This window comes from Nyctereutes procyonoides, unplaced genomic scaffold, assembly GCF_905146905.1.
Source record: "Nyctereutes procyonoides isolate TBG_1078 unplaced genomic scaffold, NYPRO_anot_genome, whole genome shotgun sequence".
In the NCBI taxonomy this organism is placed as follows: Eukaryota; Metazoa; Chordata; class Mammalia; order Carnivora; family Canidae; genus Nyctereutes; species Nyctereutes procyonoides.
The window spans coordinates 17,218,552-17,242,189 of record NW_026575021.1 but is presented as its reverse complement, the minus strand read 5'-3'; the positions used below and the strand labels follow the sequence as shown (position 1 = coordinate 17,242,189).

At 40.6% G+C, this 23,638-nt stretch overlaps 1 protein-coding gene across 1 annotated transcript; it reads left to right on the top strand.

The window, feature by feature from the left end:
- The first annotated feature begins 296 nt into the window (after nucleotides 1-296).
- On the top strand, nucleotides 297-23,244 carry EREG (epiregulin). The gene is made up of 5 exons (XM_055340026.1): nucleotides 297-741; nucleotides 13,755-13,841; nucleotides 16,705-16,828; nucleotides 17,412-17,561; nucleotides 19,924-23,244. Exons 1-5 carry the CDS (start codon nucleotides 297-299, stop codon nucleotides 20,003-20,005), a joined length of 888 nt encoding a protein of 295 aa, XP_055196001.1. The 3' UTR covers nucleotides 20,006-23,244.
- Nucleotides 23,245-23,638: the final 394 nt, after the last annotated feature.

Below are 23,638 nucleotides of genomic sequence, written 5' to 3'. Positions count from 1 at the left end.
CCGGCACAGGGAAACAAGGGTCTGGGGCTTTTTCTCACGGCTGCACTTTGAAGCCCTAAATGCCTGCACCGCGCTGGAAGCACAGCGGCCGGGAAGGAAGGTGCAGAGGGGAAATCCCGGCACTTCCCGGCGGTGGCGCCTAAGGCGAGGAGCGCGGCTGAGCCACCGGGCCGGCGCAGGGCTCTGCAAAAGCACCTACTGGGGCGCGCCCCGGGTGACTTGGTTCAGGTTAGGCCCGTCGCCCGCAGCGGCTGCAACCACCCACTGCAGGGCAGGTGCCCCCTGCGAGAAAACCGATGCATCTGGTCCACGCCCCCCCCCCTCCTGCCACCCGAATCGGAGACGGGGATGGAAAAGTCCGGGGAGCGGTCCCGGCTCGCCAGAGGGCGGATTTTCATCCCCGAGCACTCTCAGGTGCTCAAAGGGAGGATGACCTCGGGCAGTCCCCGGCCACTCCCCCCCCCCCCCCCCCCCGGGCCCTTGTGAAACTCGGGGCTCCCCGCACCTCGCCCCGCCAGCGAGTCCCAGGGCCCCTCCCAGGCACTATAAAGGCCGCCGCGCCCCGCCGCGCAGCTCAGTCGCAGGACACACCGGGTGTCGGGGGCCGGGAGGTCGCCTGGTCCCTGCAGCCTCCAGCCGCGCTCGCCAGCAGCCCCCGAGCCCTCCCCGGCCCTCCCCGGCCCTCCCCGGCGGGGAGGAGGATGGAGCCGCGCCGCGCCCCCGCGCTGCTGCTGAGCCTGGGTAGGAGCCGCGCCGGGGTCGGGGGATGGAGCCGGGTGGGACGGGGCGCGTCGCTGTCGGGCCGGAGTCCTTCGCTGAAGACCTAACTACCCCCGTCTGGGTCGTGCAGGAATCGATGCGGCTCCGAACAGGCCAAGTAGAAAGTTAGGGAGCCTCGGGTCCCCTCTTTGGAGACCGCCGGTTCTAGGAACCCAGAGACCGGGAAGCAGGTCCAGCATCCCAAGCTCCGTTCTTCCCTGTAGCGCGGAGGGAATGGGGCTGGGGACGGGGCCAGAGACCAGACACCTTCGCAAAAGAGACCCTTTGGGGAGAGATGCTTCTCCTCGCGTCTTGGCCGCGGTGTCCTGCATCCAGCGCAGTCACGGGGGGCGGCTTCGCGGGAGCTCCGGGAAGCACAGAAGCAAACCTGCCTGCGCACCTGGGGCGGGTCCCCGCGCGGCTCCCGGGGCTGTGCCCCACCCCTGCGCCCGGAGGCCTCCGGTTTCCTCCCGAACCCCTCTGGCTGCACCCGGTACTTTGGAACTGACCAGCGCGTTTTTAATGCCCGTCTTTCTATTTTGAGATGATTTAGCTCCAAAAAAAAAAAAAATCCTCGGTGAGCTTTCTGGTTTGAAAGATCGTTTCTCTCTAATCGCTCACATTTCAAGAGGAATTCGGAGGTGTATAGGAAAATTCTCACAAGGAAATAAAAGCTGCCAGTCTCACATTCCTTCTGGGGTTGCAATGGGGCAAATTCCCCTAACAAATGAGCTCTACCCATGCAGGATGTGACAGTTAAATTATTATTTCGACACGCCTTATCTCAGGGCTTGGAGACCTAATGACATGCATGCTGTGCATGCTTGGAACTTACCCGTACAAGTTTAGGAACAGTAGCAGATACTGGATCTGTGGCTTCCGCCAACACTGTGCTAAGAATGACTTGCTAGAACATTCTCGGTGAGTAAAGTGGCTTTGCTATCTTTGTTTTGAAGGCTCTGTGAAAAGAACACAATTGGAAAAGCGACCGTCTTCCTAGAGTCAGAAATTAACCTAGAGGTCAGGACGGCTCTGCGCTTTCCCCCCCTAATTGTCCGGTTCCATCGGAACGATGACAGTGTCTGTTCTGGGCCACTCACTGAATATTCTAATTAGAGACAGCAAAGAGCCTATGAATAACCTGGTTACTACCCACCGGGTTACTGCCCACTCAGAGAGTGTGTTGTGTGTGTTTTTGTTGTCACGAAAGTGCTTAACTCCTTTATTGCGTAGCTTAATTATAGTCCACCTGTTTCATCAGCCACCAAGCCCATTTCCAAATGAGCTAGGTCAGTTTCTGTTTTCCCAGTTTGTTTAGATATTTCCCCGCGACCAGAAAAGTTCCTGTTTGAAGTTCTCTTTCATATCTCTGTACTCTAATCAGGTATGCAAGTCCAATAGTTTCATTCTAGAGCACATGTGTAAAAATGACAAGGCCACCCGGCATTTCTGAAATCGTCTCCCCATACCAAATACAAGGTTACCTAGAACTACTTTTCCCAAATGTCCGGTGTTACAAAGAAGGTATTTATTTCAGATTTCAGCAAATATTTTGTTACCTTTGTGTGTGTGTGTGTGTGTGTGTGTGTGTGTAATTTATGTTTATTTATAACTGGAAAAAATGTTTTGGTTTCATCTTCCGTTCCAATCCCTGCAGATTTAAATTGCTACACATTTATAAGATCGATTGCTTACTTTTAAATTTCATAAATATTTGATATTGATGTTCTTGCCTTACATAATGGGAAAGTATGACGTAAGTTCCCATAGAAAACCAAGGCTAAACTGAGAGATTTCACACCTGGATTTGCTGGCACTTTTAGCTTGCTGAATATTAAGTAAAGCGGTTGAGGTTCCCCAAACTAGGTAACACGTTTATAAGTAATTTACAGCTTTAGAACTGAAATAGCATTTCTTTCTTTTTTTTAAATGTTTTTAATTTTTATTTATTTATGATAGTCACAGAGAGAGAGAGAGAGAGAGAGAGAGAGAGAGAGAGAGAGAGAGAGGCAGAGACCCAGGCAGAGGGAGAAGCAGGCTCCATGCACCGGGAGCCCGACGTGGGATTCGATCCCGGGTCTCCGGGATCGCGACCTGGGCCAAAGGCAGGCGCCAAACCGCTGCGCCACCCAGGGATCCCTGAAATAGCATTTCTAATATAATGATTGGTCCAGAACAAAGAGGAGAAATTTTTGTCCTGAGTACTGCAATAAAGGTTTAGAGAGGATCTCTATCTAAAATCCAACATTTTCATTGATACCCAAATGGGCTTTTGAGCACGTTCCCGAATGCCATCTCCAAGACAATTTTGTCCTACTTCGACATTGTAGTTGTACAATGACAGAAAACTGAGCAGAATAAACATTCTTTCCTGAAAATATGAGAAGCACAGGTTTCAATGAGACATTGGCTCACCCCTGATCTTTTCTGTTGACCTTAGAGTTTATGGACTGCCTGAGTATTGGCACCACCTACCTGCCTTCATCCATCATATCTCACCATGTGAACAGTTTGGGTAATTAGGATGTGTGGTTCAGCACCAGGGCCCAAATCCAGGAGTTGGGAAAGAAGTAAACAGTTACCAAATGCCTACTGTGAGCTAACCCTGTTGTGTGTTTAGTGCTTTATATATATCATCTCATTTATTCCTTAAAATCAATATATGAGGTAGATATGATTAGCCCTTGTGATGAAGAGACTAAACCTAAGTGAAGTCAAATATCTTACAAGGTCTTTTTTTTTTAAATTTTTTTTTAAATTTTAATTTATTTATGATAGTCACAGAGAAAGAGAGAGAGAGGCAGAGACACAGGCAGAGGGAGAAGCAGGCTCCATGCACCGGGAACCCGATATGGGATTCGATCCCGGGTCTCCAGGATCGCGCCCTGAGCCAAAGGCAGGCGCCAAACCGCTGCGCCACCCAGGGATCCCCTATTTTTTTTATTTTAGAGAGAGAGAGAGCATAATGGGGAGGGGCAGAGGAGAGGAAGAGAGGATCCCAAGCAGACTCACTGCTGAGCCCAGAGCCCATGCAGACTGGATCCTATGACCCTGAGATCACGACCCGAGGCAAAACTAAGGTGCCCAACCGACTGTGCTACCCAGGTGCCCCTGTTAGCATATTTCTGTTAGCAGTAAGAAAATAAGTATACTTCCTTGGGGAAAAAAAGTATAATATTCACATAATCGCTTTGGTAAACTTGAATTTGAATGCCTTCTGTCTATTTTTGCCCAAGAATCTTAGATTTCCTGGTTAATGGTGAGTTAAGAGATGCAAATGGCATGTAAGAAATCCTCTTCAAAGAGACTAAGTTAAGGTGTGGTTTCCCCATCCATTGGGCTTTACTCCGAATATAGGACTATACAAATAGTCTAAGTAATATGGCTGCTATTGGGAACATTCCTTTGGAAGACAACGGGAAGACTCCCCAAAGCTTTAATAGGAGAGATCCTTAGGGAGGAGCACCTTGACAGCCATGAGTATGGCAATTCTGGAACCTTTGAAAAAGTGAAATAAATTAAAAAAAAGAAAAAGAAAAAGTGAAATAATGCAACAGACTCAGTCTCCTCTGGCAACGCAGTTTATGCAAAACTGGTGTTTAGTTACAGGGCAAGTAAAGATTTGGTGACATTCTAGGTTAAAGTCATGATTTCTTAACTAGGATACTTTTTATAATAGTATTTTTAAAAAAGATTTATTCATTCACTTCAGAAAGAGAGAGAGAGGAGTGTGGGGAGTGAGGGTGGGGGGAGGAGAGGAGGGCAGGGGCAGAGGCAGAGGGAGAGAGAGAATCCCAAGTGGACTCCATGCTGAGCATGGAGCAGGTCACAGGACATGATCCCAGGATCCCAAGACTACCACCCCAGCCAGAACCAAGAGCCAGACCCTTAACCAACGGAGCCACCTAAGCACTCCTCTGATAGTATTTGTAATACACAAGACGATCTGACAACTGTCCTGAAAAAAATGTTAACCCTTAATTTCTTAGGTCAAAAATCCTGAATTTTAAATTTAAGTCGTGAAAGTGAGTTAAAATACAAAGTCTCCTAAAAATATTCTCAGGATAAGAGAGAAAAAGCCCCCCTCTCATATTTATATATAACCATGTTTATAAATGTCAAACTTTATAGTTTTGAACCAAGAGACATGGTGAATAGAACACGCATTCCACACCCCTGCTCCTTTATTTCATACTTTTAGGAAGAGTTTAGTCTGAGTTTGAGTTTTCTTATCTGTAAAATGAAGATCATAGCTGTGTTGTTAGGTTATTGTAGATAGACGTGGTAAATATGATGCTATTATAAAATAATAAAAAGCACTTTAAAAATGAGAGCTATCATCATCAAGTGCTTTCTTAGAAAAAGCTTCATTAGATCCTTACTATAGCCCTTTAAGCTGGGAAATGTATTATCATTCCCATTTTTCAAATGAGAGAACAGACATAAAAAGAAGCAAGTGACCCAGGGTGTAAGGTTCCCTCTTTAGGTATGCCATGATCTCTACTGTACCCGGGCTCACATGTCCCTTTTAGTGAAAGCTCTACTCATCCTTTAAGACTGAAGAGAAGTATCAGGCTTCTCAGTTACTTGCCTCCTCCCTTGTCCTACCTCTCCAAAGTCAGCCTGCAGCAGGCCTCTGCCTCCTTTGCGAAGCTCTCATCTTTGGTCCTGCCTTCTTCGTGCCAGACTGTGTGGGTCCGCCCTATGCTGCTGTCTCCTTGCTGCTACCATGCTCCTCTTTGATCATCCATATTGTGATAGACTTAAACCCTCTACATGTTTGCTGGATGGATGATTAGAATGTCACCTTTTTTCAGGGTCCTCACCACTATAGACTTCAAGGCTGTTTTTTGAAAATGTGCTTGAGGAGCAAAATATTTTGAGACTATGCAATAGTTTTTGAAAATTCAATTCTGTTTGATAAATTTTAAGATTTTTTTCTTATTCCTATCACTTAATATAATCCAGATTCACTGATGGTATACCTAATAAAATTTAAGGATATCTGTCCTGTGTGTGTGTGTGTGTGTGTGTGTGTGTGTGTGTGTTGAAGAGAAAGAGAAATTTCACAAGCAGTGATATGACTGGATGATGGATAGTCAGTAAGAGAAAGACAAGTATTGTTTTAGAAATGGAAGGATCCTTAGAGTAATCTAATTGGAATTCCATTCCCCCCCTCACACCACTCCCCTGCCCCAGCCTACCCCACTCCTTAGGTCAATGTTTTCAGAGATAAGGAAACTCAGCAGCAGGGGTTTCAAAGTATTACCTGAGCTAGAAGTGGACTCCACGCCTCAGGGGTCTAGAGCAGGTTTCTTTCAGCCTTGGCTCTATTTCCATTATGGTCTAGGTAATTCTTTGCTGTGGGCCTTCCTTTGCAGGGTGTTTAGCAGCAATTTGGTCTCTGCCCATTAGGTGTCAGTAGCGCTTACCCAGTTGTGATGAAAAGGTCTCCAGACCTGGCCAAAAGTCCCTGGCTGACATTGCTCCAGGTTGAGAAGCGCTGGATTAATGTATTTTCCATTGCTATCACAAATGGCCACTCATAATGCGCAGTTTGAATAAGTGCTCAAGTTGCCAAGAAAAACAAAATTAATATTAATGGTAAGATGGATGCAAATACAAAATCAATGCTGGTGTTTTAAAAAAATCAAGTTAGCAGCGTTTATTACTGATTTTAGTGCCAGTTGCCCTGAACAAAGCCGAATCTTATTTATGATAGAGTCGCTCATACTTCTTACAATCACTGTGTCACTAACCACCCCCACACCTCCTTTTAAAAGTCGGTGTTCTCTTGGATCCCACAACACTGAGCTTCCTTTTTCTCCCGTTTCTTTGACCATTTCTATCCATTCCTCATCACTTCTTTCCCCAAGCACTAGTATTTTCCATTCCATACTATTTCCTTTGGAACATATGAATGGCTCCTATGCCTTTACAGATCATATTTTCATATCTGAATTTCAAATAGATTCCACAAATTCATTTATTCTTTTTTTTAAGATTTTATTTGTTTATTCATGAGAGACACAGAGAGAGAGAGAGAGAGAGAGAGAGAGAGAGAGGCAGAGACACAGGCAGAGGGAGAAGCAGGCTCCATGCAGGAAGCCCGACCTGGGACTCAATCCCAGGTCTCCAGGATCACGCCCTGGGCTGAAGGCGGCGCTGAACTGCTGAGCCACCTGGGCTGCCCTCATTTATTCTCTTATTCAAGAACTGTATTCCCAAATGCCCCCTAAATATAAACAGATAATATATGAACTATAAACTCAAATTCCTTTACTTGTTGTGTTTTCCCTTTCTGTTCACTATTTCCAAATGCCACCACAAAACCACTGTTCTGCATATGTCTTCTACTCTTTTCATGGCACCACCGTCCCTAGTATTTTCAGAAACTTGGCATCACCTATGAATTGCCTCCTTTTCTCTCCACCCATAAGACTCTAGCCTGTTAACTCTGTTGAGGACAGAAACTATGTCTTTTGCATTAATTTTCCTTTTAGCATTTTGTTCAATCTCTTGCATATAGAAAAATCTCAATATTTATTGAACAGATATAACTTGAGACATGGGGTTACTAGAAGTAAGTCTAGGCTAAGCTGCTCCCCTTCTGCCTCCTTTATGCAGTAAAACTAAGCCCTTTCTACCCTCTTATCATACTACAGATGCAGATGTGCTGCTCACTGAAGTTCAAGTTTCCCATGTTAACCAAAAGATGTATGTTCATAAAATAAAATTTCTTAGTGCTTCCAAAGTGCTAGTTGCTTACACAGGTTCTGTGAATGAAAAGTAATTAACTTTGAGGCTTTTAAAATTACCTTTTATATACCCATTTCTTTGATGATCACTTATTCAAAACCATTTTTTTTCAAATTCATTTTTGGCAGTAGGCTTCTATAAAGGATGGATGATATGATAGTCAATATGCTTCTACAAATACCATTAAGTTTTCAAAACTTCAGGCCACAATATGGTCATAATGAAAAGAAGGCAAATGGCAAACATTCTAGACTGTTGCTCCTTTAGGAGATTTTTCTTTTGAAATAGTAATGCTATAATTTAAATTTCTGATTTGAATCAATAGGGATAGGTGTGAGAAGCAAGATGGAACAGGATGAAGGTACAGAGTGTTATATAAAGACTCCCTCATGTAACATCTTGAAGAAAAAAATATTTTCAAAAGAACATTTGAAATAATATTCTTGAGATGAAACTTTGGCTTTTAGGGAATAGAAGTCCCATATTTAGAGCTCTTTGTCACAAATTCCAAACACTCAGATTTATATAAATTGTACCCTTTGCACAAGAGTTGATATGCATTCTTCTGCCTTATGAGAACACTTTCGGGGATCCCTGGGTGGCTCAGCGGTTTAGCGCCTGCCTTTGGCCCAGGGTGTGATCCTGGAGTCCCGGGATGGGGTCCTGCATTGGGCTCCCTGCAGGGAGCTTCTCCCTCTGCCTATGTCTCTGCCTCTCTCTCTCTCTGTGTCTCTCATGAATAAATAAATAAAATCTTAAAAAAGAGAGAGAGAACACTTTTCATTATGAATAAGATATGCATCCTTAAATCCATTTATAGGGTAAATTAAACTGCACTCTCACTTTTTAACTAACGGATTCTTGATTGGATGGCTTTAAGAACAGTCTTGTACAATGAATAAAATATATGAGCACATTGAAGTATGGATTTAGGAATTACTACTAGAATTGAAGAGTATTATTTAATGCCTATGAACTAAAAAGCATGGCCTATTAAATCTTCTCTTGCCATTTGACAAGGAAGATCCTATGGCTACTTTTAAAACTCAGAATTAAAAGAAATACTTATTTGTAACATAACAACTTCTGGTTTCATTTTGTTTTATTTGGAATAGTTATAGTTGGTTTTTACATCTATTTTTTAATGAAGCTTACTTATAAGGTTAATGCTGGAAAACTGTGGGAGGAGGATAATGGCTAGAAAAAGACAAGGTTAATATCCTCTTTCTCTGTAGTTCTCTGAAAATTAGGCTGTTATTAAGAAACACTAACAGGAGTTCTTTTCAGGATCTGATGTGCCAAGGTGAAGCCAGGCCTTTTCTAATAGTGGATTTTAATTTTAAATAGGAAGGCATCTGGAAATGTTGAAGACATTTGACTCCTTGCAAGTGTACAGGTCCTAACAAGCCTCCTGCGTTACAGACAAATCCTAAAATTATAGACTGCCATGGAAGAAGGTAGAAAGCTAACAGTCCAAGAGCAGGGGAGGCATGTTACCACATCAAAAGCGTGAACAAAGTGGATTTTTCTACCTGTTTGGGCTGGGCAAATATTATGATTCATTATAAGTTTCCTGTTCTGGTCTAAATATTCTAAAAGTTTAAGTCAGGAAAATAGGGTGCATTCCTTTCATTCTGTAACTGATCTCATTTTCTCTGGGCTCATTTTTATCTGCCTCATTGTCACTCAGAAGAGTCGTTTTATCCCTGAGAAGTGCCAATTGACTTTGCAGAATCGGCTTTGTCAGCTAATCCCAGCCTCCTTCTAGTGAGCACCTCCATGTAATCGTAAGGAAGCAAGGTCAAAAGAAACTGTGAAATAAGGACATTTCCTACATCTGGCATTTCTCCTGACTCTTGGGCAAGCACTTCTTAGCGCCTCAGGGCCCACGGCATTTAGAGCTACCCCCCTCGGATGATGATCCTCGACCTCTCCCACGCACAGTGCCCCAATATTGTGTAAGGATGTAGGCTTGGTCCTGACTCACAGAGTAGAGGTTGATTTGTATCCTGTGAGTCATCTGTACCACTTCCTGTTGGCACATTGGAGATTTCATTGAAACACAATCTCTGAAAGGTGAAGAAGGCAGAGAGATGTAGAAGTGTGCTTCAAATTCCTCAAACGCATTTGGAAATTTGACAGGAATAATGGCCTCTAGAGGAATTTTGACCTTTATTGCATTATTGAAACAGAGTTTCAACAGCCAATTTTGAGTTTATAGATCATTCCCCCCATACCACCTTGCACACAATTCCTCTATACTTTAGTTATTAATGTGGAGCTTGCCGCCAGGCCTGTTTTCTGACACATGGACACTATCCAAAATCCTTAATATCATAGTGAATAATGTTTTTAGCAGGGACCCGTGGTTGAGGATCAAAATCTCAGATATAATATTTGCAATTGAATCATAGACCATTATTGTTCAAATAACACTAACGTCATGAAAAAAACCTGTAAGATTAAGGAAATATGTGCATATGACTTTACCATATATTCCTTGCCTATATGATTTTAAAATAGTGAGTAGTGATTCTTAAGGGTGATGAGGTGGTGGGTATCAGAATTTTCCATGGGTTGACTCTGAATATTTTGATCAGCTCCATTTACTGTTTTACTTGAGTTTTCAAGGGCCTGGAGCAGAGATGAAGTTGATGGAAGTTTGAGAATCACTCAAAGCAATAGAGCTGTGCAGCGGGATGCAAGATTTAAAACTGATTTTGCTATTCTATTGGTCATGTACATCCACGATGGAACTGCAGCTTTTCATTTGAGGAAAATATTTAAAATTATTTACAGTTTCATCTGTAAAAGACCCGGATGTTGAATTCATGCAGCCAGTCTCATAGAAACCATCCCCAAGCCATGGACGATGTCCAAGGGAGCGTCACAGGTTAGGAGAGCCCAGTTTTTGTGGAGGCACACCCTGCACTGAGCATTCTTTAATTCACAAAGAAATATTTCATCTGTGGCTTGACCAGGTGGAACCAGTGGGAAAGCTAACAAACACTAAAAACCTAAAAAAAAAAAAAAAAAAGATGAAGAAGCAACAGCCCAAAACAATTAGCTGAATTCTGTCACAATTGCAGGTTGCCATTGTCAGCAAATCCAAACAGGAAAGGCTAGTGTCTGATTTCCACAAGAGATAGAGAAATGAGCTTCACAGGTGTGTTTGCACCGCAGCCTGGGCTGGCAGGAGAATTTCTAATGTTTTCGCCAAATCCTTCTTCAGTTGGAGAAGCGTGAAGGCATAGGAACGTCAGGATGTTAAAACATACATCTAGAGCCCCAGCTGGCGTTGAGCGGATGGTGTAAGTCAAAGGGTTTAAGTCTTCGATCGAGAAAGTGCAAGGCCGAATTATATTGAGAAGTAGAACAAAATTGGCTTGGATGAGAATCCATCCTACTCTCCATAAAAAGCTTCATAGACAAAGTCATCTTTTTCTATCTCTGTTCATATGACAACGAAATACAAACTTTAACCTTTTTTCTTTTTGTCATTTAAGAAAGATGGTTATTTTTTTCCCTTTAAGACCGATGGAAGCAGTATATGTTATAGGAGAAATATGGGGTGGGGAGGAGATCTAAACTTTTCCAAGTCATACTGTCAAATCAATGAAAGATTATGAGACTTGCTGTCCAAAGGTAGATTCCTGACTCTTATTTTCTGAGGTCAATACATACTTGGTCTTGGACAAGACATTTAATTTAATTGCACTGAGGTTGGGGTTAACAACTAGTTCACAGGATTGTTCTAAGGGTCAAGTTTGAAACATTATGAAATTATGAGCTATGATGCTGATGTATAATTTAGTTTTTAGCACCTCAGTAATATGCAATATGCTTAACATATACACGTCCCTTCTGATTGAGAAAAAATAAAACAAAATCCTTTATTTTGTGGATTCAGTCACATTAAAATACCCAATTACAAAGAGATTTGTAATCTTGTTACAGACCAGTAGAGGGAACTACCCGCATACACTGCTAAAACTAGAGGCCTAATCAGATCGTGAGTCTTATGGAACATTTGTGGGAGTCTCTGGTATGTTAAGCATTTTGAAAAAATATCATTTCCATTTAACTCAACGCCCAAACTCTGTAAGGTAGAGGAAACTGAGATCCAGAGAAGGTAATTAATTTTTCCAAAATCACATAATGCAAGCTTTCTCCCAGGATTGCCTTTCCATCATACTCTGTTGTCTTCCTATGGGATTAAATTACCCTGCTTCAATTATATTTACCCTGGTTTGTTTGTATAATGGCCATTATATTCCAGTATTATTGCCCATGTCCAAGTTATATAATGTGCCGCATTAACAACATTGCTACTCACTCTTGCGAAAGTTAGTTTAACTCTTTCTAAGTCTCAGTTTTCTCTCACGTCTGGTGGGGTTAACAGTCACTGACTGGATTAAATGAGATAATATAGATAAAAAGGATAAGAACCACACCTGTATATAGTCGATGTTCACGAAATGTTTTTTTTTTCTTTTTTTAAAGCTTTTATTTACTTATTCATGAGAGACACAGAGAGGCAGAGACACAGGCAGAGGGAAAAGCAGGCTCCCTGGGGAGCCCGATGTGGGACTCGATCCCAGGACCCCGGGGTCATGACCTGAGCCAAAGGCAGACACTCAACCACTGAGCCACCCAGGTGCCCAGAAATTAATATTCTATTTTGACCTCAAGATGAATAGTTATTAATGGTTTAATACATTTTCCCCTTCAGATAGAATTCTAATTTTATGAAAATTTTCAAGGAGATAAGAAAAAGATGACAATCAACTGAAGAATTTGGGTATTATAGCAGAGATAATGAGGAAAGTACCATTAGATAAGCATGTTCACGAAATGTTAACTGCTGCCAACTACTGCAACTAATGCTCCCACCACTGTTAGTATTTATATAACAGTTACTCATATTGACCAGAAAGAGGGGTGAAGTGCAAGTGCCCAGCCCCTAAACAGAAGCAGTCAGGAAACATCCATGCAATTAGAAGGATTCTTCTTATGCTTTCAGGCAATTCAGAAATTACTTGAGTCATTCTGGAGCCTGTTTTCCAATATTTATCTTTCAAGTGGTGAACACACGATAGAACACCTCATTCCAGCTTTTACTGGGCTGACAGAAACTGGGTCCTGGGGCTTAGTGGCTCATGTAGCATGGACCTTCATTCCCATCTTAGATCTGATCTGACTTAGATTACATTTTGTCCATTAAAATCTACTTTTGTGTGTAATACAATGCGAAGAGTAACCTAGGCGTTTAGATTAATAAGGAACACATTTAAGGTTGAGTCTTGTTTAGTTGTCACTGTAAAAGGAACTTGAGTTTTACTGAAGCCTTTTTTTTTTTTTTAGGATTTTATTTATTTATTCATGAGAGACACAGAGAGAAAGAGACAGAGACACAGGCAGAGGAGAAGCAGGCTCCCTGTGGGGAGCCTGATGTGGGACTTGATCTGGGACTCCAGGATCACGCTCTGAGCCAAGGACAGATGCTCAATCACTGAGCCACCCAGGCATCCCTACTGAGCCCTTCCCTTGGAACATTGCTCTGAATACATCATGAGGCAAAATAGTGAAAATTCTACAAGTTCAATTGCTAAGCTCAGAAATAGCAAACTTCAAAATCAGATCTTTGCCATTTAGAGCAGGTCAAATCTGTAACTAGGAATATTATGCCAAGGTTTTCACCCTTGGACAGGGAGGTGGGGGGGGGGACATTTATTCTCAATTATGTGACTGTTTCCTTTTTTATTTTTTTTCTTTTTTCTTTTTTAAAAGATTTAGTTAATTAATTAATTAATTAATTGATTAATTAATTAATTATATGTTTTTATTGAAGTTTGATTTGCCAAGATATAGTATAATACCCAGTGCTCATCCGGTCAAGTGCCCTTCACCCAGTCATCCTATCCTCCCGCCAGGCTCCCCTTCCACTACTCCTTGTTCATTTCCCAAAGTTAGGAGTCTCTCATGTTTTGTCTCCCTTTCTAATTTTTCCCACTCATTTTCCCTCCTTTCCCCTATAATCCCTTTCACTATTTCTTATATTACCCATATGAGACAATTATGTGCCTGTTTTCACAAATTAGTTTATTTTCTTGTTTTGATGGATTGAATTCTTGAAATAATTGAAACAACCCTATAGTACTGTGGTTACATGGAAATCTGATCAATTTTTTTTCCTTGAAGCACTGTTTATATATTTGGTTTTCCCCCATAAATAGGTTTCCACCTTCTCCAAGCGGTTCTCAGCACCACTGTGATTCCCTCCTGCATGCCGGGAGAATCCGAAGATAATTGCACGGCATTAGGTAAGCCGCTTTGCCAGCATTGCACCAGAGGATCACAGGTTCTTTTTTGTTTTTTTATGTTTTTATTGGAGTTCAATTTGCCGACATATAGCATAACACCCAGTGCTCATCCCGTCAAGTGCCCCCCTCAGTGCCCGTCGCCCAGTCACCCCAACCCCCCACCCGCCTCCCCTTCCACTGTCCCTTGTTCATTTCCCAGAGTTAGGAGTCTCTCATGTTTTGTCTCCCTCACTGATATTTTCACTCATTTTCTCTCCTTTCCCTTTCACTAATTTTTATATTCCCCAAATGAATGAGACCATATAATGTTTGTCCTTCTCCAATTGACTCACTTCACTCAGCATAATACCCTCCAGTTCTACCCACGTTGAAGCAAATGGTGGGTATTTGTCGTTTCTAATGGCTGAGGAATATTCCATTGTGTACATAGACCACATCTGCTTTATCCATCATCTTTCGATGGACACCGAGGCTCCTTCCACAGTTCGGCTATAGTGGACATTGCTGCTAGAAACATCGGGGTGCAGGTGTCCCGGCGTTTCTTGGCCTCACAGGTTCTTAATGGAAATGTACCCAAAGATGAATATGTGACAGTGTAGAGAAAAGAGGGGGATAGCCGCTGTGTTAAAACCTTTTTTTTTTTACATCCTTATGAACTAGTGATCTGGAAAAATAATATAAAAGAATAACTGGTGGGAGAGGGACTGGGCATCTAGTTATATAGAAAGATTGGATATTAAAGAGATAGGAAACAACGAAAATCAGATTCTTATTTCTCTTGGTTTTGCTGGGAAACCAGTGTTAGAGATTGGATCCCAGGCAAAACAGGAAATTGAAACTTTGTGCAAAGTAGATAATCAATATACTTCGTTGCTATTTTTTGGTGAAAGGAACAAATGATGCCCTTTCTTTCTGGTTACAATATTTGTTCAGAAAGCTTTTATGGAGTACTTAATACATATCAAAAACCCGCTTAGGCATAGGAATACAAAGAGAAGTTATGTGCTGCCTGTTTCTCTTGGGGACCCCTGGAAGGACTCTGGATGTGCTTCAAGGGAGATCTACTTTAGATTCAGTGTCAGTATTGAGTCAAGAGTTATCCCAAGGAACCAGGGTATTTCCCACAATGATTTCACCATCTCTTCCTCTTTTGTTATGCCTCCACTATGTACTTGGTTTCTAAAAAATTTTTATTTAAATTCCAGTTAGTTAACATACAATGTAATATTAGTTTCAGGTGTACAAAATAGTGACTCAACACTTCCATATAACACCAAGTGCTCATCACAAGTGCCTTCCTAATCCCCATCCTCTATTTCACCCATCCTCACACCCACCTCCCCTCTGGTGACCATCAGTTTGTTCTCTGTAGTCATGAGTCTGTCTTGGTTTGTCTCTTTCTCTCTCTCTCTGTATTTTTTTCCCTTTGCTCATTGGTTTTGTTTCTTAAATTCTGTATATGAGCAAAATCATATGGTATTTGTCCTCCTCTGGCTTATTTCATTTAGCATAATACTCTCTAGCCCCATCCATGTCATTGCAAATGGCAAGATTTCACTTTTTTATGCCCGAATAATATTCCATCATATATAGATACCACTTTTTAATCCATTCATTGGTTGGTGGATACTTGGTCTGTTTCCAGAGTTTGCCTATTGTAGATAATGCTGCTATAAACATCAGGGTGTGGGGACGCCTGGGGGGCTTTGTGGTTGAGTGGCTGTCTTTGGCTTGGGGCATGACCCTGGGGTACGGGATCGAGTCCCGCATCGGGCTCCCTGCATGGAGCCTGCTTCTCCCTCTGCCTATGTCTCTGCCTCTCTCTGTGTGTCTCATGAATAAATAAAATCTTAAAAAAAATTGGGGTATGTGTACCCCTCTGAACGGTATTTTTGTTCTCTTGTCCTCCTTCATCATTGGGCTCTCTAGAAGTCTTTTGTTTGTTTTTTGGAGCAGGAGTATTACAATCAAGATGCTACTGTTTGATTATTTCATAAGGATCCTTCACATTTTAGTAATTAAATCATCCTAAAGTGAATTTTACATATAGGCTGCAACACTATTTCTAATGAGGCTTCTATTTTCATTGTTGTATTGTCTAACCCAGGCACCTGTCAATATTTGTCTAGTTCAGTTCTCATGGTTATAGATGTTGGGGAGGCTTTAATTGGTTTCTTTGACGGTAGCCTCAAAAATTTGGGACCACCCACCAAAACATGCATTCCTGGCTTAAAACCCGGTATAGAATTATGCTCTCTGGGGACGTCTGGGTGTCTCAGAGGTTGAAAGTCTGCCTTTGGCTCGGGGCATGATCCCCGTGTGGGGATCCAGTCCTTCATCGGGCTCCCTGCAGGGAGCCTGCTTCTCCCTCTGTCTGTGCTTCTTCATCTCTCTGTGTGTCTCTCATGAATAAGTAAATAAAATCTAAAAAAAAAATGCTCTCTGGAATTAATTAATGGATTCAGTTTGCAATTGATTTTGGAATAATGAGACTGCAGAATTATTTTGAGATTTGAAAAAACATCAGGCAAACTTGGGGTAACTGAGTAACTAAGGATAATAATTTTTGAGTGTCTTAAACTTGTCTTTTCTATCCTTCAAGGTTCTCTTTTGTGACCTAGGTCCCTAGGTCTTATTTTGTTTGTTTAGTCCGTTGGATATTTTCCTTAGGGGTCAAATGTTTGTTTAGTGGTGTAGAGAATGTCATAACTAGAGGGACTTCCTAGTCCTAAAAATTCTCCTCAACTGATTGGCACCTGACCTGCTTTGCTGGGGTAGCTCAGCATTTATTATGTGGAAAGGTTTAAGATTAATGCCTTAAACAAAGCCGCAAAATATATCCAACTTTCCATTTCCTTCACAGTTCAGATAGAAGACAACCCACGTGTGGCTCAAGTGTCAATAATAAAGTGTGGCTCTGACATGAATGGCTACTGTTTGCATGGACAATGCATCTACCTGGTGGACATGAGTCAAACGTACTGCAGGTAATATGGCAAAAACCAGCAAAAACCAGTGTTTTTTAAAAACTTATGTTCTCTAATATTTTTTGAAGTTGACCTATGGGCAGTTTATACATACTATTAGCATGCAGTTATATGCACTATTATTAAGTGAGTTTTTTAAAGTTAGGGAACAAACGGTAGCTCTCAAATCATACAGATACTTCAGGGGTGCAGAAGGGGAAGGGCTTTGATTCTTCCTTCATATTGTCAAAATGGCAGCTCCACTAGATCTCTATACCAAGCCCTGTTTTATGAATTCATTGCACTGATTTAGACAGAAGGCAGCTCAAACCTACAAAACTGACAAAGCACCACTGTAGATTGCTGGGCCCCGTGCAGCTGAGCTAGCCTGTCCCATTACCACCGCGGTTTAGCTGAGAACTACGTGGAACTCTTTATCGAAGCTGGCCCTGCACTTAGGTCAGTCTTTGAAATCCTCTTTACAACTTTTGGCAAACCTGGTTGATTTCTTGCATTACAGTGTGAGATTAGTTCTTACAAAAACTAATTCATAATAATAATTTCTTTTTTGAATAACTGATCTTTTTCTCATATTTTCCTTTAGGTGTGAAGTGGGTTACACTGGTGTCCGATGCGAGCACTTCTATTTAACTGTCCAACAGCCCTTGAGCAAAGAATATGTGGCTTTGACTGTGATTCTCATTATCTTGTTTCTTATCATAGTCGCCGGTTCCCTATACTACTTCTGCAGATGGTAAGCCAGTGTTTTTTATACTTTACATCTATAAATTATTTTCATGCAATACAGACTTACAAACTGGGTAAAACTATGGACAAAGTATTATTTTAAGGGATAAGATGGACTCTGCACTGACTATATTTACAAAGAAGTTTCAGCAGCAGAATGTGTGGATTAGACTCTACTGTTAGCTCTGCTATTTCTTACCTTATAACCTTATACTAGTCCAGCTTGGAGTATCAGTTCCTTCCTCTATTGTATACAGATAGAAATCCTCCCCTGCATTAGTGACAGGATCAATATTGAGTGTTATAATACATGTTAAAGAAACCATAAAGCATGATGTCTATGCTATACTCAACCAATTGTATTTAATTTATGAGGTCAAATTTTGTATTTCATAAAAGATGTGCTTTGTAAATTAATAACCCTAGAGTTTAGGATCTTAAAATTTAAGGCAGACTAGTAGAAGTTTCCAGACAGTTGTTAAGAACATACTTTAAAAAAATCATCAGATCAGTCCCCCAGAACATTCACACTCCAACCTGATGTACAATGCTACACTGATATAGGCTGATAACTGAGAAAGAAAGACAACGAGCATTGATATTGCTGACAGTATATCAGACTGGCGGTGTTTAAGGGTTAGGACTAGGGCATGGAAAAATGTAAATTTGTTAATAACAGCTGCTTTGAAATGTCTCCATGAAATCCGTCTCATTTTGTAACTGATACAAATTTTTCAGTACAGTTTTTTGTTTTATTTTTTAGAAAGAGAGCATAAGTGTGCTTGTGGGGTGGGACACAGGGAAGGAGAGAGAGAAAAACCTGAGGTGGGACTTGATCTCGCAACCCTACAACCCTGAGATCATGACCTGAGCCAAAATCAAGACTCGAATGCTTGATCAACTAAGCCACCCAGGTGCCTGTTCAGTGTAGATTTGAATGGGTTTCATTTTATTTGTTTGCTGAAAGTAATACACTTCTACTTTTGAAGATCTGAGAGTGTGCTACTTTTGTAAGATTAAATTTATTTTGCCTGTGTTTGATTCTAAGCATTCATCAAATTATAGTGCCTCCCTGATGAATTATGATGACAAAACTGAATACTATTAAAACTAAAATACCCCTAAAAGGTCTTTGGCTATAATCCTTTCCTTTATAAGGATGGGGGAAATGAGACTCAAGGAGGTAAATCCACATGCCCCAGCTCAGAGAGTTGGCAAGTGGCAGAACTGTGTCTCAACAAAAGCTTTCAAATTGTGTTCCTCCACTAAGCATAAGCATGCACTTTCCTCAGGGCTACGTGCTTCATCTCCAGAATGGGTAAACAATGAACACAAAATATTAGGAGGATTGCTTGAACAAATGAATGAATGAAGATTCAGAATGGTGACAAATTTATGAATCCTAGCTGGAAAAAGTTGGCCAGCTCATGTGATCCATTTGTACTTCACTGTCATCATATGTAAAATGAGGATGATACCGGTAAATATGAGAATAGAAGGAATAATGCATATATAGCCCTTGGGGCACTGTCAGCCACCTAAACTCAAGCAGCTATTCTAATTGCTATTGGTGATGGCATTATATCAGTGTGATGGGTAGAATGTAATGATGTGTGATATTCAAATACTGGGGCTTGGGGTTTTTGTCTTAGAGAAAGAGAGAGAGAGAGAGAGAGAGAGAGAGAGAGAGAGAGAGAGAGAGAAGGGGCAGGGAAGGGCAGAGTGTTAGACTCCATGTCCAGCGTTCAAGCCTGATGCAGGGCTCAGTCTCACGACCCTGAGATCATGACCAGAGCCGAAATCAAGAGTCAGAAGCTTAACTGACTGAGCCACCTAGGCGCCCCACAAATGGTGTGTTTTTAGTAGGAAAGAAAGGAAAGAAAGAAGAAAGAAAGAAAAAGAAAGAAAGAAAGAAGAAAGAAAGAAAGAAAGAAAGAAAGAAAGAAAGAAAGAAAGAAAGAAAGAAAAGAAAGAGAAGAGGGAGGGAGGGAGGGAGAAATTGAGAGAGAGAAGGGAAGGAAATGGAAAGAGAAAGAGAGAGAGAGAGAGAGAACAAAAGGCTCAGGCTTAAATTTGGTCACATGCTCTTCTGGAATTGTATAATTTTCATGACATGTTAGTGTCTGAGAAATCCTTTATCTTTCTTTCACTATTCCCTGCACTCCCTGCAATTGTTTGACCACAGAACACTACCCCTTTCCCCCTCCTTTTTTTTCTCTTGTCCAACCTAAACTTGTTGACCTTTGTCACTTTGGAAACACTATGCTGATGTACCTTTTGAGTCCATTTATTGGTTTATTTTGTTAGCATCCTTTGTTCTTACTACTATTAACTAGAGAGCTAACAGTTTCATTTCTGAATATTTCTAGGTACAGAAATCGAAAAAGTAAAGAACCAAAGCAGGAATACAAAAGGGTGACATCAGGGGATCCAGCATTGCCACAAGTCTGAATGGTGCCATCAAGCTACAGACAGGGATGCGCAGCATGCCTGGTTATGTTAGTATTCCTATTTTATTAATAATATTTATGTTGGATCATGTGTTAAGTCAACAATGGTGCATTTTTAATATAGACACATTTTTTTATTTTTTGTTTTATTTTTGACAGAATATTTGCTAATGTATAATGTATATAAAACAAATAATATAGAAAAAAAGTTGATATTTTTGTAAGAAATAATTTCCTGGACTAAACGCTTTCACTCAGTTGCCAGGTATGCAATGCCTAGGAGTGAGTGGCATCCAGTTTGTTGCTCAGGAAGTGTCACAAATGATGGATTTTTGTTAAGCTTAAATATATGGTTAAATCAACTCAACAAGTAGATTTTCCTACCCCTCAAACGATAATTGGATTCACCATATCGGACTTCGATGTATGACTTGGCACCACTGTGTTCTGTATTAAAACACTAATGCAATGGGAATTGAGGAGAAGCTACATGTGGGGAACTTACTAATCCAGGGAGGGCTGTGTCCCTCCACCCCCATCCTCCGCTGTGACTCCAGGTTTACTGTCTACTGTCCTGTACGCCGAGAGGGCAGTTCCTTATTCCAACTCATGGCTCCTGTGGGTACTGGTCACCGATCTGCAGATTCTCCTTGCATTAAATGAGTTGACAACTTCATTCTATACCACCTTTTATGTAAATAGTAGGTATTATATAGCTTCGTGATGTTTCTTTTCTTTTCTTTTCAGACGTTTCTTTTCTTTTCAGATTCTTTTCTTTTCTTTTTTATGAGACAATAAAAAAGATATCCACACTTGGAGCCAAAATTTGGGCTTCTTTTTATGAGTATTTATTTTCATAGGGACTTTGATTAAGAATCCTAAGATTATATAGTAGTCCAAAATTTGATGAATTTGAGGGATTGGTCACCATTTTAAAGCGTAAGACAGTAATTCTATATATTGTCCAAACATGGAAATACAGTTATTTCATCTTCTTTGCAAGAGAGTTTTATTTTTATTTTTTATTTTTTAAGATTTTTTATTTATTTATTCATGAGAGACACAGAGAGAGAGAGAGAGAGGGAGGCAGAGACACAGGAAGAGGGAGAAGCAGGCTCCATGTATGGAGCCTGATGTGGGACTTGATCCTGGGTCTCCAGGGTCACACCCTGGGCTGAAGGCAGCGCTAAACTGCTAAGCCACCAGGGTTGCCCTGTAAGAGAGTTTTAGTGTAAAACAATGCAGTAAGTAGCTCCTTCTACAATTTAAAGATATATTTGTAAAATGATATCTTGAAGGAGGAAGTGGAATAATATTTTCCCAAATGAACAAATTCATTTGAAAAGTTTTAAAAATTTAGAGACTTAACCATGCCTTCTTTTGGAGACTGGGATGAATCTAGGGCCCGGTTTTCTGTCTTTTGTTTGTTTTGGGGGGAAGAGACAAAAGTTTCTCTTGTGTTTGAGCCCATGGTCTCAGTGAGTTCCTAAGGGTACTTGGGGCAACCACAGAAGGAGCTGCAGCTCTCAGCATCTCCCGGTCTCAGGGGAGACTGCCTCATTGAATACTAGACCTTTGAGTAGAGTCTCTCAGGATCACACACCTTGCTGGGAGGGACTATTCTTTTTTTCATCTTTTTTTCCTGGCAGGTGCTAGGGCAACAACGAGAAAGTAAACAATGCCTGACTTCTGAAGTGCCAGGTGCCAGGACTTGCCTTCATATGTATCCCTTCATTTGTCCTCCGGTGTTTCATGTGACTATTTTCCAAAGTGCTGGATCTGGTCCCTTACTATAGGGGAAAAACACATGCGTGTGTGTGTGTGTGTGTGTGTGTGTGTGTGTGTGTAATATATACATACATAAAAATATACAAATGTATAAAATATACAAATTCATATGCAAATACACACCTGTACACATAAGCTCAATCATAGAATTAGTCATTTGTTGCTCTTTCAAAAATATGTAAAACTTAAAAACGAGAAACAGAGAAACAAAATAAAAATTCAGGAAGATCTAAAAGCACATTTCTGTCTCACATTTAATATAGCTAAAATCAAATGTGCTGTGTAAGAATACATTTTAAGTCCCTCACATTGTTATTGACACCTACTAGCTGTAAATGAAGTCTGCCTATTTTAAGTGATCTTGACTGTGTCGAAGAAAATCAGTTTACTGAGAAATCAACAGCAATTCACTTATTATATTTACAAAAAGGGAGTTATATTGGTTTGTCTTAAACATCCTATTTCATATCATATAACTAATTGTATCTAGTTTGCAATGTTTTTAATCCTTACTTAAGGGTGCTTAAAAAACTAGTCCCTGTAAAAGCTAAATCTTTATAGATGTATATTAAAATTTTTTTAAAAAATATGACCTAGATTGCGTTCTATGGATGAAAAAAGACAGAAATAATTGTTTTAATGAGGATAATGCTGAGCAAACATAGCAGATGATTGCCATCAGCTCAGATTTCCTACAAACAATGGAAAGATTTGGATTAATATTTAGTCTATCTTCCTTATCTTACAGATTCTCACTATATATATTTGTAGCAGAGCCTATATATCCAACATACTGAGAACAATGCTTTCAGGCACCAAATCAATATTTATGCTGGAAACAGATGCACTAGTTTCTACTTTCTGTTGAATTCAGTAATCTTGTTTTGAAAAGCTCATCTGTGATCCACATTGTCATTTTTACTCCAATAACCACTCTGTAGACTTTGAAGGGAAAAAGATGTGTTTACCCCCTGCCCAATATTTTCTGGTTTTTTTTCTACTCTTATTCATATGGGAGAAGGGGAGTAACGACTTGCAAAGCACTGTACATTTTTAATGTTTTAGCAATAAATAATTTTATCTAAAACATGTCTGTTATTCAAACTGGTTAATGCTAAATGTAAGATAGTGCATTTTTATCTTTGCTGTTTTTGCACTTTGTAATTGCACTTTTTAAGTTTGAAGAGCCATTTTGGTATACAGTTTATATTGAAGATGCTATGGAACATAAACTTGTAATGCATGCAGTTTAACTTATTTGAGAATGGATTTTATCAGAGTACTGAATTGTATCAATTTGTTTGTGTTCAGTATCAACTTTGATAATTGTGTACCTTAAGATATTGAAGGAGAATATAGATACTTCACAAGATGTTGTTAATGTTTATTTATTTTTGTTGGCAACTAGAAAAAAACATGACTGAAAAAGAAAAATACATTAAATATCATGCATAAAAGAGTTTCACTGATAAATGTAGTTCTCTCTCTTTTTTTCTTTTTATTCCATAATAAATTAACTTAAAAGCAGTGACAGAACTGCAATATATTTAGATATAAAGACTTACAGAGGCATGCCTGGGTAGCTCAGTGGATGAGTGTCTGGTTTTGGCTCAGGGCATGATCCTGGAGTCCCGGGATTGAATCCTGATTCAGGATCCCTGCATGGAGCCTGCTTCTCCCTCTGCCTGTGTCTCTGCTTTCTCCCTCTCTCTGTGTCTTTCATGAATGAATGAATGAATAAATAATGAATAAATAAATAAATCTTTACAAAAAAAGACTTAGGGAGATAGGTTTTCTATTTCTTCCTGTTCCAGTTTTGGTAGTTTGTGGCTTTCCAGGAATGTGT

Coding starts and splice junctions, on each gene's coding strand:
- EREG (XM_055340026.1), top strand. CDS start 297: ATGCATCTGGTCCACGCCCCCCCCCCTCCTGCCACCCGAATCGGAGAC. Junction 742..13,754: donor CGCGCTGCTGCTGAGCCTGG/GTAGGAGCCGCG, acceptor CCCCATAAATAG/GTTTCCACCTTCTCCAAGCG. Junction 17,562..19,923: donor CTATACTACTTCTGCAGATG/GTAAGCCAGTGT, acceptor GAATATTTCTAG/GTACAGAAATCGAAAAAGTA.